We start from the raw sequence: 15,401 nt of genomic DNA, 5'->3' as shown, positions 1-15,401 counted from the left end.
GTGTGTGTGTGTGTGTGTGTGTGTGTGTGTGTGTGTGTGTGAGTGTGAATGTTGAAATATACTGAAACAACAAAGAGCTTCACTCCTTGTAAATCAATAACACAATTTTTATTAAAAAAGAAAAACATTCCTGGCGTGTTTGTCATTATTCAAACCATGTTCTCAGTTCACACCCTCTGGCTTTTGTATGACTCTGAAACAGTTAGATCCCCCTTATTTATGTGGTGACACACCAAATTTAAAATTCCTGAACGCAAACCTGGTTTTGGAAATGAAGTCATTCAGAATTCAACAAATGAGACTGTTTGTTTAGGATCTATCCAAGCTCCTTACAAGAGATTTCATGACACTTGAACTCTATGACAAGATCAGCCCAGGGGAAGGAGACCAAGTGATCACATAAGAAGGGCCTTTAATCCGACTCTGCAGGTGTGCTGTACTGTTTGGATCACTGTTTTGTAGCAACTGCCATATGTTTATTTTCTGAGTGTTTCTTTCTTCTGTTTTCTATGAGCCAGATTTTTGGAATTTACTACTAATAAAAGCACATTGTTTTTCCAAATAAAGGCAGTTTTACTTAAAGTAACAACACAAGCAGCAACGTTTAGAGTTCTCCCTAAATTATCAAATTATAAGCTGTATGTTATAGATACAGATCTATTAACTTGTTAGTTTGCAAGATGAGGCTGATTTGATTACTTTATTTAGATTACTTTAGAGTAGTTGAAACTATTTAATTGAAACTGTGTTATCATCGAAGTGAATATTCAAATCTGTAGAGTAATTTAAAAAAGGACTAGGACTTTGCATAAATTGTAAACAGTGAAGTACAGAAACGTCCAGTCTGCAGCCGAATGCAGTATTTCCACTTCTCCACCAGCAAATCTAACTTTTCAATGAACTGTAAAACTTGAAAAGGTACTTATTGAAGTATTTATAAACGTACTGATTTAACTGTTCAGGCATCCAGACTGCAACATAGTTAATGTGACATGTATCATCACGCCCGGGTGTGCCTGTCCAAAGTAGCCTTGAAGGCACTGAAACAAACTTAAACACAGCTTTGATGTCATTAATTTAAGACTCACGCCCTCTTAATGAGCTTGCAAACCGTACTCTACTGCCACTTTCTGGTAACAGTAGAAGCTGCTTAAACTACTGTCCCTGAGGTGAAACACAAAGAGGGTGTTTAAAAATACTTCAAACTGCTATTCTCAACTTTGCAAATGTTCATGTTGCAGCATGTGTTGCGATATTGCCATAGTTTGAGCACTAATAGTCTTGGAGCACGATGAAAATATGAACAACAGGAATTAAAATGAGATGCTTGAAGAAGGCCTTACACAACAATATTACACATGTGCTGTTTTTTTTTCATTAAACCTCACCAGATGTTCTGCAAATATGCAGAGGTGGCAAAAGTACAGACATTCTGTGCCGAGTAGAAGTACAGACACTAGTGTTGAAAAATACTCCAGTAAAAGTTGAAGTGCTGATTCAACTTCTATACTCAAGTAAAAGTAAAAAAGTACCGCCTCAGAAATACACTCAAAGTTAGAAAGTAACTCCTAGAGCTGTTTTTATGGAAAGCTAACTGGACCTTGTGCTATATTCATGTAATAATTAAATTAAATTAGTAGATATGAATACAAACTTTATTTCAGTCTAAATATTAATTCTAATAAACATACTCTGCTTGAATCTGTTAAGCTGAACATGAGCAGAAAAAAAAGAAGGAAAATAATAAAAAAATAGCTCTATTTTCTGTTAATCACATGATGATCAAATGAACACAGTCAGGGTTTAAAGTGGGATTCAGCAGGTGGAGGGACCCTAAAATCAGCTGTAATGGCTCAGTGTGGGGAAAAAGAATCACAGCTCACAATAATTTCTGTTGAGTGCTTCATTAGATTTTCTCAATGTACAGGCTGTGATTAGCTGACCTGCTGCTCTTTGAGGATGTGCACAACTGAATTCAACCAGATGTGAGCAGGTGTTTCATGAGTTGTCCTGGCTCATTTCCATCCTCTACACTGACAGTATTTACGCTGTCTTTATATTACACCCTCTGCAGCTGGTATGCAGCTAGCTAGAATTGGATGAATGAATCTAAGCATTATCAGCTAAAGTTCATATTAATCTCTAATACGCTTTATGTAACTTAACTTGACCATGAGCACCACACTCACTGTACACCAGTCACACACACTTTAAATCCATCACAGTACAGGAAACTAACCAGTTTATCCTGCACTAAACTGCAGACTATTTTCATGCAACCTTTAAATACCACAGTCAGCCCGCCTCATTTTATTTTGCATAAACGGCGCCCCATATTGCTGATGTTTGTTAAGCTGATAGAAATGCTGCATTTGAAATTACCTGCCACAAAATATTACTCCCTTTATGGTCGCTCTTCTTCTGTAGGGCTAGCTAGATGCTGAAGTACCGCTACAACAGCTTACCTATGGACACCTGCAGTCGTTCCGGTGCCAAAAACCCCCAGAAAACAAACAATTTTTAAAAAAATCACTGGCTCACTTTAACCCCAGACTGTGGCACACAGGTTTTTTTTGCATCTTTCAGCTCTTGTTACCCAACATCCCCTAGTGATTAATACACAGGATTGCCTTTAATGTGTTACTGCTTAGGCTCAAATCAGTTTGATGTTTGAAGGCCTGCAATGACATGAAATTATAACTCCCCTCAAATGTTAAACCAAATGTAACAAGTTAAAATGTAAGAAGTATAAAGTGCAGATATTTGTTTAAAAATGTAGGGCTAAAAGTAAAAAAGTTTCCATTAAAAAAAATACTCAGATAAATTCTACTTAAGTCCAGTAACAAAGTATTTGTACTCATTACTTCCCAGCTCTGCAAATATGTAATATATTGTATTATGCTGATACAAGCCCTTTTGCTCTGCTCAGATTCAATGTCAATGTCAGCACTACTAATTATGAAGTTACACTAAACCAATCTCTGGGTATTTGTGTAGACATCAGCCAAACATGCACACTATTTCAAAGTTACATAAAACATGAAATTTGCAGATTACCCTCTCTAATCCAAAAAACCAACTTGTTCATCTTTGCACAATATTGCATAGCGGCCTAAAACGCAAAGTCCATCTGCCCTGATCTAGTTTGAACCGACAAGATGTGTGTGACTGAAACTGAACTTTTTGCAACCTCAGCTGACACATTTGACGTGCTTATGCCTCCAGTACGATGGAGACAAAACTATAATAAAAGAAAATCCACATATAGACAGGGTTTCACTGTAAAACTGTGATGCGCTTTTTTTGCAGGTCAGCACACTCTTAAAGTTTTTTGAGGATCCAAACTCACATTTTTGCCCATTTTTTTCCCAATGTTGCAAGCTGTTAATGCTCTGGAGTGAAATGAGGGAATATGAGGAGAAGCCCAAATGATCATGCATTATGACATGTAAGAGGCAGCCAGGATTACTGGGCTATTTGACAGAGGATTACAGAGTGGAAAGTTGCAAAGAGCATTGATGCTTTAGAGTGAAAGAAAGCATGAAAGGTTCAAAGCACCCACAATATGTTTGAAGCAACAGAAGTTTTAAAAGGTAAATAAAATGTTAGTTTTCCTTACTAAAAAGAAAAGTAAATGCTTTTGTGTAGAGGGTTAATGTTTCTTTTATTTATGTTGCTACTGTTGAGGTCAGTAAAAATAATGCACTGCTTTAGGCAACATTAGGGCAAGTGGGGAAAAAATAAGATAAAATCTTGTGCTGTTCTGTGCTGAAGTAGCTGAAATTGTGTGTTTATAGAATTCTACATTGCATTGTGTCATGGGCAGTGGAAAAGGATTACAACAAAAAGCAGCATCAATCCCCCACCCACAAATCATATAAACACATCGGAACAAGAAAGAAAGCAGATGTATCTGTGCTCCAGAAAATGAGAGCTGCCAATCTCAGCCAGTCATTTAAAACCCCGATCTTAAGTGAATACATGCAAGCCCCGTCAGAGATGAACTGATCTTCTTGCGTCACAGGGGACAACACATGGAGTTGGAGGAGAGGGTTTGTGTGATCTGATCATAAAGTGACGGCAGGAGGGGATATTGGAGAGGATGCCAGTGTTTGGGTATTATGTCAAATGAACAATGCCATTGGCCAAAGGATATCTGATGTGCCATCTGTGCGGGTTGGTCAGTGCAGATCATGTGTGATACGTCGTTGCTGTGTGGCGTGTTTACACAGAACAGAGACGGGTACTGTGACGTACATGTACGGTGACTGAGATAGGATTTAAAGAAATAAATGAATAAAACCAAATTCAATGCTTTTCAGTACATTATCCATAAAAAGGAAACTTCCTATGTGCATAAACTTATACTATGAATGAATTTCACTCAGATGCAATCAAGTGCAATTTTTGCAATTTGATCTTTAAGGCTATGCTTATCTTCAAATATTGAACATACAACTTAAATAATAAAACAATTTGATTCCAATAAAGTTGTGTTTTCTGGTAGCCGCAAACTACATAAAACCAGACTCAAAGGTGAGGTTTTCTCCCTACTTTGAGATTTTCCCCTTATAATCCTGCTTTAGCAGAACTATGAAAAGGGATAAAAAGACAATGACAACACACAGTATGTTTTAAAGCAAAATATATTTTCTGCTGGGTATTTATAAGAATCTATAGTAACTGACACTAATTCTGCATATGTGCTTGCTTGATGTAAAACCTTTGTAGAATTTATAGAAAATGTAGTAAAACAACCACTTTAGTCTGCACACATGAAACATGTTGAGGTATATATGCACTACCACACAAAAAATTTAACTAGAACATTTTCTATTTACAAGGTGTGCAGTTTTTTCACATAATAACCATCTGTTTTTTCTAATTAAAGATCCATCCTAACTTACACTTTTGACATGACAAGAAGAAAATGAGGTAAAATTAACACGCATGTAAATCCAAAGAATAATGCTTAAGTGCTAACACATAATAGTTGATAAAGAAGCTAATATCCATCATTGGAAGAGCTGGGAAAAAGTCTTCTTTAGAAAGTCATTTGATATTCTGATTAAAATCAATGGCAAAAGCTTTTTCTTTTCTGTTATTGTTTTTAAGTACAAATACTTATAAAATGAATTATTACTGATAGTTAAAAATGCTGCATTGTGATGACAAGAGAGATGTATTATACTTCAGACCGAGAAAAATCAACTTCAGCACAGTCTCTACCCTGGTGCAAATCCTTGACATAACGGCCATCATTCACATCTTTGCAACAACCTCCTCGGCCTAGAACAGAGGAAGAGATGAGATTAAAAGCAAGGCAGAAAATATAATCATTCCCCTGAATATTGTAGTAATATAAGCCTAACAGCACTGGATCTTGAGCCACTCCTCATTTCTGCATGTTTTGCTAGGATAAAGGGAAAAAAGTGCAACAATTTTTTTAAAACATGCCAAATTTTTTAGAATTATAGTATATAAGACAAAAACAGAGTTTGTAGAGTTCTAATGAGCTTTAAAGTCAATATCCGGTATGAAAACCTATACTTTTCAACGCATCCTTAACTCTATGAGACAGGCTTTCTTGTAATTTAATTTAGTAGTCTTCTTTGGATGTTGGCTGCCTTTTGTTCTGTTCTCTGTTCTCTTCAAAAAGGTTGAGGTCTGGGCTCTAGATCTGTTGATCCATCTACTCTAGCTGAAGGGCCCAATGCATCGCTCAGGGCATGTGTCAGGTCTTTTCTTTTCTTTTAAAGCATATTCTGCACACCATGCCTAGACGTTTTCAACTAATAGCACTTTGAAACTCACCTTGTTGAAGCAAACATATTTTTTATGTCTATCCAACTGTGTTAGCTTTGGCTTTTTCATAGACTAAAGAAATGGGGAAATGATCTGTTGCAACAGGCTGTTTGAAACAAAGTGCCTAAAGATAGAATTTAAAATAGGTTTGTTACTAAGTTGTTTGTTATGTGTAGGCACAAGTGTTTTTATTATGCATGAATGATTCTCGTCAATGTTAAGTGGCTTAACACACAAAAAAAATTTTTTTCAAAAAAACAGCAAAATATCAAGAAATAAGGGGTGGCTCAAGATTTTTTCACAGTATTGTAGATCTATTATTTCTATTATTTATTCCAAAAATAGAAAATAAGACATTGTTCTATAACAAGGTCACTGTCATGTTTTCTGTTGTTGTTTTAACTGATGGTTTTTAATATAGTTCAGCTGTGAGTCTGCTGTGGTCAGCTTTGGCCTTATTCAGTCTGTCATCTGACCTCCTCCTCACCTTCCTGTCTTCACTGGAATCTTTATTAACCAGGCCCTCATCACTGGCGGCCTGCAGACTGTCGAAGGTACCCTGCCTCTCCCTTTCCATGCCTCCTGCTGAGCCTCTGTCTCTCCTTCGGTTCTTCCAGCTCTCCATTATACCGTCCAAACAGGCCAACCTGGTGTCAGTGGTGCATGCATACATACCTATAGGCACTGCCAGCACCATGGCTAAAACTATCACCACTATATGTATCAGCTTCTCCCTCTGTTCCATCTCAGTGATGTCACTTCCTGTTACAAAAATGACGCACTGTTCTGGGCGTGGTGCGTGATTCTTGAGGGTTACACAGATTTCATATTTAGTTGCAGGCATCAGGTCAGAGATGGAGTAAGAATTAATCCCAGGTCCAATGTAGATTATTTCTTTTTTATCAGCATCTGCACGACCAAAGTGGATCGTGAACCAGGTTTCAGTGGGACGTTCTAGGGCAGCAAACCACTCAATGGAGATACCCCGTATTGTTTGCTTGGCGATGCGGATGTCGATGTAGACATTTTCATCACCAGCCCGCGGTACAGCTGGGAGGAGTGAAGACTGGGAGCTTCCTCCAGACCGCACCTCTAGAAAGATGCTGACAGAGGAGTTTCCAATGAAGTTGACAGCGGTGCAGGTGTAGACACCATGATCAGCTGCATGGAGAGAGGGGATCACCAGGAGGGAACTGATGGTGTCATCATCAGCTCTTTCTTGAGATTCTGGGATGACATTAGGGCTGTTATTTTACGGGAACAGCAAACTTACAGAGTAAAATATTTTAAAAAAAATTATAACATTAAATAAAATTAAATAAAAAGACTAAACAAAAGTGTCCTGCAACTGATCTTCCACAAACATACATAGAAGTAAAGAGTCCTGTACTGTATTTGACAGCCATAGATACACATTGTCTGTTTTTTGTTTTAAACAGTTAATTGTTCAGTCCACAACATCTCATAAAATAACAACTAATGCTTATTATATATTGTGCAAACCTAAGCTGAAGTGATCATTACCCTGATAGGAGCTAAAAAGTTCAATTTACAGTAACTTATGACAAAGATGCCTGCACTATATTTCCATCTATAACAATTCCCTAGAATTTTGCCACTTGAACAATTTGTTGTTCTTAAGTCAAAATAGAGGATGGTTTGTTTTGCTTCGCCCACAAAATCAAAGGTTTAAACCAATAATTATTCTCCTGTGATCTCACATTGTAGACTGTAATTATTATACTTGAATGGCTCAGTATTGTTATAATGTTTGAGAATATTTCTTATGAGCTAAGACAGATGAATGTCAGCAACAGAAATAGTGGTGGGATAGCAATGGGGGCAGTAGTGTGGTTATTATGAGTTTGCATGTTGTTTGATTGATCTGCAGTAAACATCCTCTCAGCAAGTTAAGTCTAATTACAAGGTGGCCAAACAAGGTGGACAGCAATGTACACTCTTAATCAACACTGACAGTGTTGTGCAGATTGGGAGATTGGTGGTGCTTACATCACCATGTGCATATATCGAGTTTTAATCCTCTTAATCTTAATAAAGGTTTGCTCCTCCGCCATTGAAATGTGTGTTTAAGTATCAGATGTGCTGTAGTTTATTACACGCTATGGTCACCACACTCTTACCATGAAATCCTCTGATTATCTTCAGACCATATGTCCACCACACTGAAGGGTCTGGCCTTGCTTTGGCGATACATCGCAGGGTGACGTTGGCGCCCTGTGGCAGGCTGATGTTGGCTGATGGGGTGCTGACTTCGGGTTTCATGCATGCCTGTAGCTCTATCTCATGGAAGAACTTGCCCGCCCTAAAGTCCGGCCCTGAGCAGGTCAAGTAGGAGTTCATCAATATAATCGGAGGGCTCAGAGACCTGATGAACTCCACAAATCCCTTTAGGCGACAATCGCAGAGCCAGGCGTTGTCGTGGAGTGCCAGGACGACGTTCGGCCCAGATATTGTCGCCTCCCGCTCCTCCATGTTCTGTAATTTTTGGTAGAGAGGCCAGTTTTGGAAGACCTCCTTCGATATCACCGTAAGACGATTGAAGGATAAGTCTAAGTAAGTCAGACCTGGCAAAAACCTTAACGCATGCTCCGGTAAGACGTCCAGCTGGTTGTGCTTCAGATCCAGGATCTTGAGAGCCGGCGTGTCCTCGAATGCTGTCCATGGTACTGAACGTAGCTTATTGCCTTGCAAACGGAGCTCGGTTAAGTTCCTCAAACCCTCCAGACCCTTTGAGTTTATCAGTGTGATTTCATTAAAGTTCAACCACAAGTTCTCCAATGTCAATGTTTTTGAGAAAGCCCCTCTGGGTATTTCAGTAAACTGAGACTTTTCAATTCGTATTTTTGTCAACTCATGTGGAAGGTCCTGTGGTATAGCCCCAAATGCGCTCTCCTCCATACATATTAATGACCTAAGATTAAAAGAAAGAGTTTATATGATGATGTTATTATTTATTGTAATATCTGACTGACTGCTAGGATCCGTCAAAAAACAAATGTCACCTTCTGGAGGCATAACTATATAACTATATATTATAACTATATTCTGTATCACTGACTCGTATACGCCCACTGACATATAAATAAAGCAGAAATCCCCAGGAGGACTGAACTGCTTGTAACCAGTTCTTACCTTCCATGTCGGTCTTCTACACAGCTGCACCCGCGTAAACACTGAGAAAAAGTTTCACAAGCCTGAATGTTTATTAAAACTATAACAAGCAGGTAACAAATTATGTCCATAGTCCGCAAAAAAAAAGATCCTGAATTTGAGGGCTACATTCGTGCTCCAGACATGCCGAGTGCGGCAGACCAGAGAAGCCTATTAAGCTTAATCCCTGACGTACAGTGCAGGAAGAAGTGACATTTAAATCTTGGGCAAGACACGCATGATTAACACTTAGTGTCGCTAGGTCTGACCCACTGTGCCTTTTAGATAGCTCTATATTCTGATTAGTCAACTATAAATAGTTATAAGTTTGATATTGTCCAAGAGATTAAATATGCAGATACATAAATGTAATAATTTTTTAATGAAGTTTGTAAGTGAAGATTACAGAGACCCATAGTATCTCGGAGCCAAAGTTTGGAAACTGATTATTATTGTGAGGTGAAGTAAAGTTATAAGAACACACAATATCACTCAAGTACATGCAGTATAAAAGTTTATTTAACTATATTCAAATAGGTAAGTATCATTGGAACGAACAGATCTACTTTTAAGGGGGTAATGATGCCTCTAGGTGGCACAAAATAGTCACGTGGAGGGATTTTAAGTATGTGTCTCATTGGGGGAATATAAATGATTTGACGTTTCCTTTTTGCACCATCTCCACCCTATTTACATTGTGTCATAGTTCAGTCCTTCAGTACTTCTCTCCAGCTCCAGCTTCTCTCCATTCACCAGAGAAATGAACCATGCCTATGTGTATATCTTCTCTCAGAACATATGACAGATATATACAGAGGCACAGAATTAACTGTATATGTAAGTGTACATAATCTGATAAACTATTTACAAATCATACACATACATATATGATATAAACAATGGATTGTCTACCATTGAGTTCCCTTTTAATCAGATTGGGTTGGAGAGGTTTCTTCGCTGGGCCGCGCACGTGAGGTGGAATAAAACTTTACAGAGTCTGCTATGCTCTTTCACTTCATGCATCATGTTTTCTTCTTACAGGCTTAGTGATAAAAAACATTCTTTTAGGCATAAAAGCATGAGCGCTTGGAGTTTAATATTAATGGATGAATATGTGTGTAACAGTCCAGTGAGTTTCACTACATCTGCAAGAAACATGAAATTTTCTAGATCTACCCAGTTGCCCAAATTCTTTAAACTGATATTTCCATTATTGTGCAGCGTGCAAAAGTCCGTTGATAGAAGTTGGCTCTCTGTGGCGGTGGAGTTGGTGGCATTATCCAGCGAGGAGGGACGGGAGGGGGGGAATCCCATGGCGTGGGTGTATGGGAGCGCGTTGGAGGGGGACTGACGTCAGGATGCTGCTGAGGGGGAGAATATGGGTAATGCTGGGGATACGGATGTGGGTGGAGATGGGGATGAGGGTGCTGGTGGACATGTGAACGAGTTTTGGGGTTTGGACTGTGACGTGAGTGTGGGTGAGTGCGGGGAAGATGACGTGGAGCAGGAGCCGGAGCTGGAGCATGACGTCAGCAGAAGTACTCATTAGGCTGTCCCTCTATCTTAGCTGTGGCCTCCGAGTCCAGGCTGGAGCGGGCTGACAGCAGCCGGTTGGACTCCTCGGGATTCAGTCTGTTCAAATACTCACCCTCGAGCCCTTTGGCCTTTGTGCCGGGTGAGAGTGTTTCAAATGTAACATATGAATCTTGGATGTCTTTTGATTTCTTTCCCCAGTACTTCTGAATGCGTCTCTTCAGTGCCCCGCAGCATACAATAACAGTGAGCGGGACTGCAATGATACAGGCCACTGTGATCACAATAACATTAATCAGCTTCTGGGTACCAGTAGCACTAGCTGCTTCATCAGTGGAAAATATGACACACTGCTCCTTCTTGGGGATCAGACCCTTCACACACACACAAGCAATGTACTTGGTCCTGGGCACCAAACCATCGATGGTTACGCGGTTCTGCCCAGCTCCAACATTGATCTTTCTCATGTCCCTCTCTCCAAACACCGCATAGAGCACACTAAATGCTGTTGTGTTTTTGGCTTTCGGGGCTCTCCAGTTTAGAGAAATTGTATTGTCTGTGTCCCCTACAACTTTTACTGAGCGGACCACTCTGTCCGGGTCCTGCTGTAACGATGAGGCATTAGCTGCCAAGTTACTTAGATTTGTCTTTTCCAGATCCAGCAGTGCATCTGAGTTGGGGGAGGTGGCAGACCCTGGGGTGGCTCCTTCAGCCAGGCTGTAACTGGATAGTCCAGGATCAGGCCCAACACCAGGCAGAAGGCCAGGATCCAGGGCTGGCAAGGATGATGGGGCAGAGGTTGGAGCCACATATCTGGCCACCAGTTTCTCCTGGTAGGCAGCTTTGCCCATTTGGTTTGGTTTTTTGATTTTGGGCTTCCTGTCATTGTTGGTTTGGTTCCCCTCTGGTTTTGGCGAGTTGGAGACAACGAGGGAAATGACAGCCTCTGCATTCCCTGCGTAGTTAGTGGCCTTGCAGATGAATTTCCCTGAATCACGGTAGGACACTGCTGGTACACTGAGGATTGACCAGGTGATTCCTTCTTTTGAGGTTTCCTGCTGGACTGTAGTGGTAGAGATGGAATAACACAGTTATAAAATAACTACAGAAGAAAGATTTTTAAAAAAAAATGTAATTTGACACCCGAGACATGTCCCCTTTGACAAATGTGAAAAGAGACAACAAGCTGGTGATTACGCAATGTTGCATTGATGATCAGTGTTGCGTAACTCACTGTGTTGGCAATAGATGTCACTCAGACTTACTAACTCCACTCATGGCTCTCTATTTAATTAACAGCAGCACTACAGAGCACACAAAATCATCTTATCTCGGGCACAACCCAGCGAAAGACTCTGGCATCCAAATAGCTGCTGACTCACCTGTTCCATTGAGGGCTCGTCCGTCTGCCCTGCGCCATGTCAAGTCTGGGATGGGGACGCCAATGGTCCCACACCGGAGCAGCACATTGTTTCCAACAGCGCTCCTTACTCGTGCCACAGCTGTGTGGATACGTGGAAGCTGACAGCGGCGAAGCTCTGCGTCGCTGAACAGGACCCCTGACACACTCTCCGGAGCTGAACATCGTAGTCTCGTGTCGATGAAAGCCACTGAAAGAGTCGGAGACTTCTGGAACTGCACCAGGTCATAGAGCCGGCAGTCACACACCCAGGGGTTGTCATGGAGACCTAAGGGCAAGGGTACAAGTGAGGCTACAGGAGGAAGACAAGTATCCAGCTGTGGACAACGTGATAGACCAGCCTACAGATGGTTGGTGTGGATGTTGGGATGTTAATCCTGTAAGAGGATTAATATTTAATTCATAAACTACATCATGGCCATGACTATGGCAATGATTGTGATGATGACGATGATGATGATGATGACGGTGGTGAAAGTTGAAAGTTGACTAGAGATCAAGGTCAAACTTTGCTGTCATTTCACACTCTCTACAATTGTCATGCTTCTTATAGATAGAAAGAAACTCCTTGATGATCACAACACCTCCACCAACAGAGTGCATAGAGTTGTGTGTATTTTTGTATATATACAATTGGAACTGTGCTTTTCTTTTTTCTTTTCTTTAATAAAATGTAACTTAAATCCACCCATTATAAGAGATAATGTTTTAAACAAAAACATCTTAAATCTGCTATGTTACACTCTAAAAAGCATGGAGTAGATGTCAATATACAGCCTGTTAATATTAGTTATTAAATATGGGATATAAAGATGAAATAATAATATTATAAGAGCTTCAAAAATTATTATTGAAATTGTTACCTTCATATTAAAGACAAAATGTTACTTTTTTCCAATGTTACTTTTTATAGGACGTTTTTACCCACCAGAAACAGCTGTTGTTATCAAATTATATATTGCTTATGTAATCTTAAGCTGCTTTTTAAAAAAAAAAAAAAAAAAAAAAAAAAAGTTGCTTTACAAAAAATTAGCACACTTTCATTAAGCACAGAGGAAAACAATGCACCTAAAATGCACTTTAAAGGATTTAAAGGGAGACTTGATGTCAGGATGAGCACTGCCTCTCACCGAGTATCATCTTGGAGCTGTCTGGCCCTTGTGCAGGCTTTGCAGCCAGCCAATTGGACAGCACTTCTGCAGGTAGGGTCACCAGGCTGTTGCTGGACAGATCCAAGTAGGTGAGGTTCTTGATGTAAGTGGTGGCCTCTGCGGGCAGGGAGGTGAGCTGGTTGTTGTGCAAATCGAGAAGTCTGAGGCTGGGCATATCCATGAGAGATTCCCAAGGAAAGGCGGTAAGGGCATTCCCGTCCAGCCGAAGCTCTTCCAGGTTATAAAGCCCCCGGAAACTGTCCGGGTTCAAGGCGGACAGCGTGTTAAAAGACATCCACAAGAATTCCAAATTGGAGAGGTAGTTGAAGGCTTCGCTGGGTATCCGCTGGATGGATGTCTTCTCAATCCGCAGCTTGGAGGTGTCAACAGGAAACCCGACAGGCACGAGAGATATATCGGGATCATTGCAAATCACGCTCCTAAAAGTCGGACATATTTGTGTTAACTTCACAAATGACATTTGAGCATAGTTTACGAATCACTAAAACCTGATTGTTGTCAATTAATGACAACAAATGTGTATTCAAAAGTTCACAAGCAGCAAAACTCATGCGGATAATGATTTTAAAAAATACTTATTCCCCGTCCCACCAAAACACAAAAAAGCATAGATGAAAGCCTGAAAGTGCCTTTGAAAGATAATCCTGCATTAAATAAAATTGGAGCGGCATGCACTCCCTGAATTATCTTTTGTACACGTGTTCACCTCTGTGCAAACATCTGTCCTCATATGATGACAAAATGCATCACTGTGCAAAAAGAACAAACAAACAAAACAAAACAAAACAAACACACACACACACAAGAAAAAATACCACACAAGATACATTAATTTCACTGTGGGCATCCAACTTACCTCGCCTTTGATCCATCACTCAGGTTGTGGTAAAAGCAGCTGCACTGCGAAGGGCAGGCGCTCACTGGGGGAAAAAGTTGACCCGTGGCCACGTAGAGCCCCAGCAGCAGGACGAGGAACATTTTGGCCAACTTTTATGCATACGCAATTTGCCTACATGCGCCCACTTTGCGCCCACTGAAGTCAATCAGACTATTTTTTTCTCTTTCATTTACTGGAATGTCATCCGTACGGCGCTGTCCCACCGCTTCGCTGCCCCATAGTGATCAGACTACTATGAGTCCCGAGATAAAAAAGGATAGACAAGGATTAGCGAAAAGGCTGGCGTTCGTTTCATCTGGATGCGTATTGCATCCCGGAATCGGATAGGCTGCGCAGAGACGTCCCTATTTATTAACACAGAAAAACACTTCCGAAATGGTCATAATCCACTGTGATGTTTGCTTTTTTTTCTTTGCCTCAAATGTAGCATGTTTATTTGAGCCCTGCCGTGACTGTTAATCTGGAAGTGGAGTGGACCGTGTTTTGCCACAAGGTGGCCCCTATATCATACCCTGTGGCTCCCACGTCGGGACCTATGCGCAAGGAAAGTCCTATTCAAAGTTCTATTATTTATGCATCTTTTTCACCTGGAGAATTAAAATTAATTAATAATTTTAGCACAAAGATCTTTTATTGCTTGTATTTACAAGCGAATTGAAGCAAAAACGGGGGTTTTCAAATGCATGTTTAGGTAAATAAATCCCTACAAAATCACATCAGAATATATCACTTCCCTCACATCAGTGATGTCATCAATGTAGCTACATTTATACATATAAACTAACTATCAACAGGGATCCAAGTAGTGCCAACATAATTTGACATAATAAAAGAATGGAAGAAAAAAACTGTGTTACCAAGGAAATTATGTTTCCAAGGAAGTTTGAGTGAAAGAGACTCCTCCTGGCCTTTAGATTTCACCTCAGTGACCTATTTGGACACATTCCCACACTAGTAGGTAAATACCTCCAATTGTTTTCCATTGTAGGTAAATACTACACATTGGTTGGCACCTGCCCTGCATTCCCTAAGCTTTCATCACACTGGAAACTAAGCATTACAAGTCTTTAGAGTGTTTGGCAACAATCCTTTTCAAATTTAATCCACATTTTATGTCATAGCCAGGTCAGAGCAGACAGATTTTAAAGGTTTGATAGAGTAACAAACCCTATAGATTGAAAATAGATAGACAGAGAGGGCGTGCATAAAATCAAATAAAAAATCATTTTTCATTGGGGGAGACACAAAATACATAAAAACACTCGAAATAGATGGAAACAAATCAGGCAAAAGCATATGGGTGAGAATTTAGAGTATTTGTGAATCCATCCATGAGTATAGTGTTTTTCTTTGTTCATTGTCCTCTGAGACCTTTTGAATTAAAATCCCTTGAACTCGCAGG

General features: G+C 40.1%; 2 protein-coding genes across 2 annotated transcripts; both read right to left on the bottom strand.

Moving 5' to 3' along the window:
* Nucleotides 1-6,217: 6,217 nt before the first annotated feature.
* On the bottom strand, nt 6,218-9,093 carry lrit2 (leucine-rich repeat, immunoglobulin-like and transmembrane domains 2). The gene is made up of 3 exons (XM_031735197.2): nt 8,959-9,093; nt 7,947-8,737; nt 6,218-7,032 (listed from the first exon to the last, which is right to left on the bottom strand). The coding sequence occupies exons 1-3, from the start codon at nt 9,066-9,068 to the stop codon at nt 6,218-6,220; spliced, it is 1,716 nt and encodes a 571-aa protein (XP_031591057.2). The 5' UTR covers nt 9,069-9,093.
* A 391-nt stretch (nt 9,094-9,484) lies between these two features.
* lrit1a (leucine-rich repeat, immunoglobulin-like and transmembrane domains 1a) lies at nt 9,485-14,079 on the bottom strand. The gene is made up of 4 exons (XM_031735153.2): nt 13,958-14,079; nt 13,060-13,520; nt 11,892-12,197; nt 9,485-11,572 (listed from the first exon to the last, which is right to left on the bottom strand). Exons 1-4 carry the CDS (start codon nt 14,077-14,079, stop codon nt 10,506-10,508), a joined length of 1,956 nt encoding a protein of 651 aa, XP_031591013.1. The 3' UTR covers nt 9,485-10,505.
* Nucleotides 14,080-15,401: the final 1,322 nt, after the last annotated feature.

Source organism: Oreochromis aureus, linkage group 13 (genome assembly GCF_013358895.1).
Source record: "Oreochromis aureus strain Israel breed Guangdong linkage group 13, ZZ_aureus, whole genome shotgun sequence".
Taxonomy (NCBI): Eukaryota; Metazoa; Chordata; class Actinopteri; order Cichliformes; family Cichlidae; genus Oreochromis; species Oreochromis aureus.
This window is presented reverse-complemented; position numbering and strand designations above follow the sequence as displayed.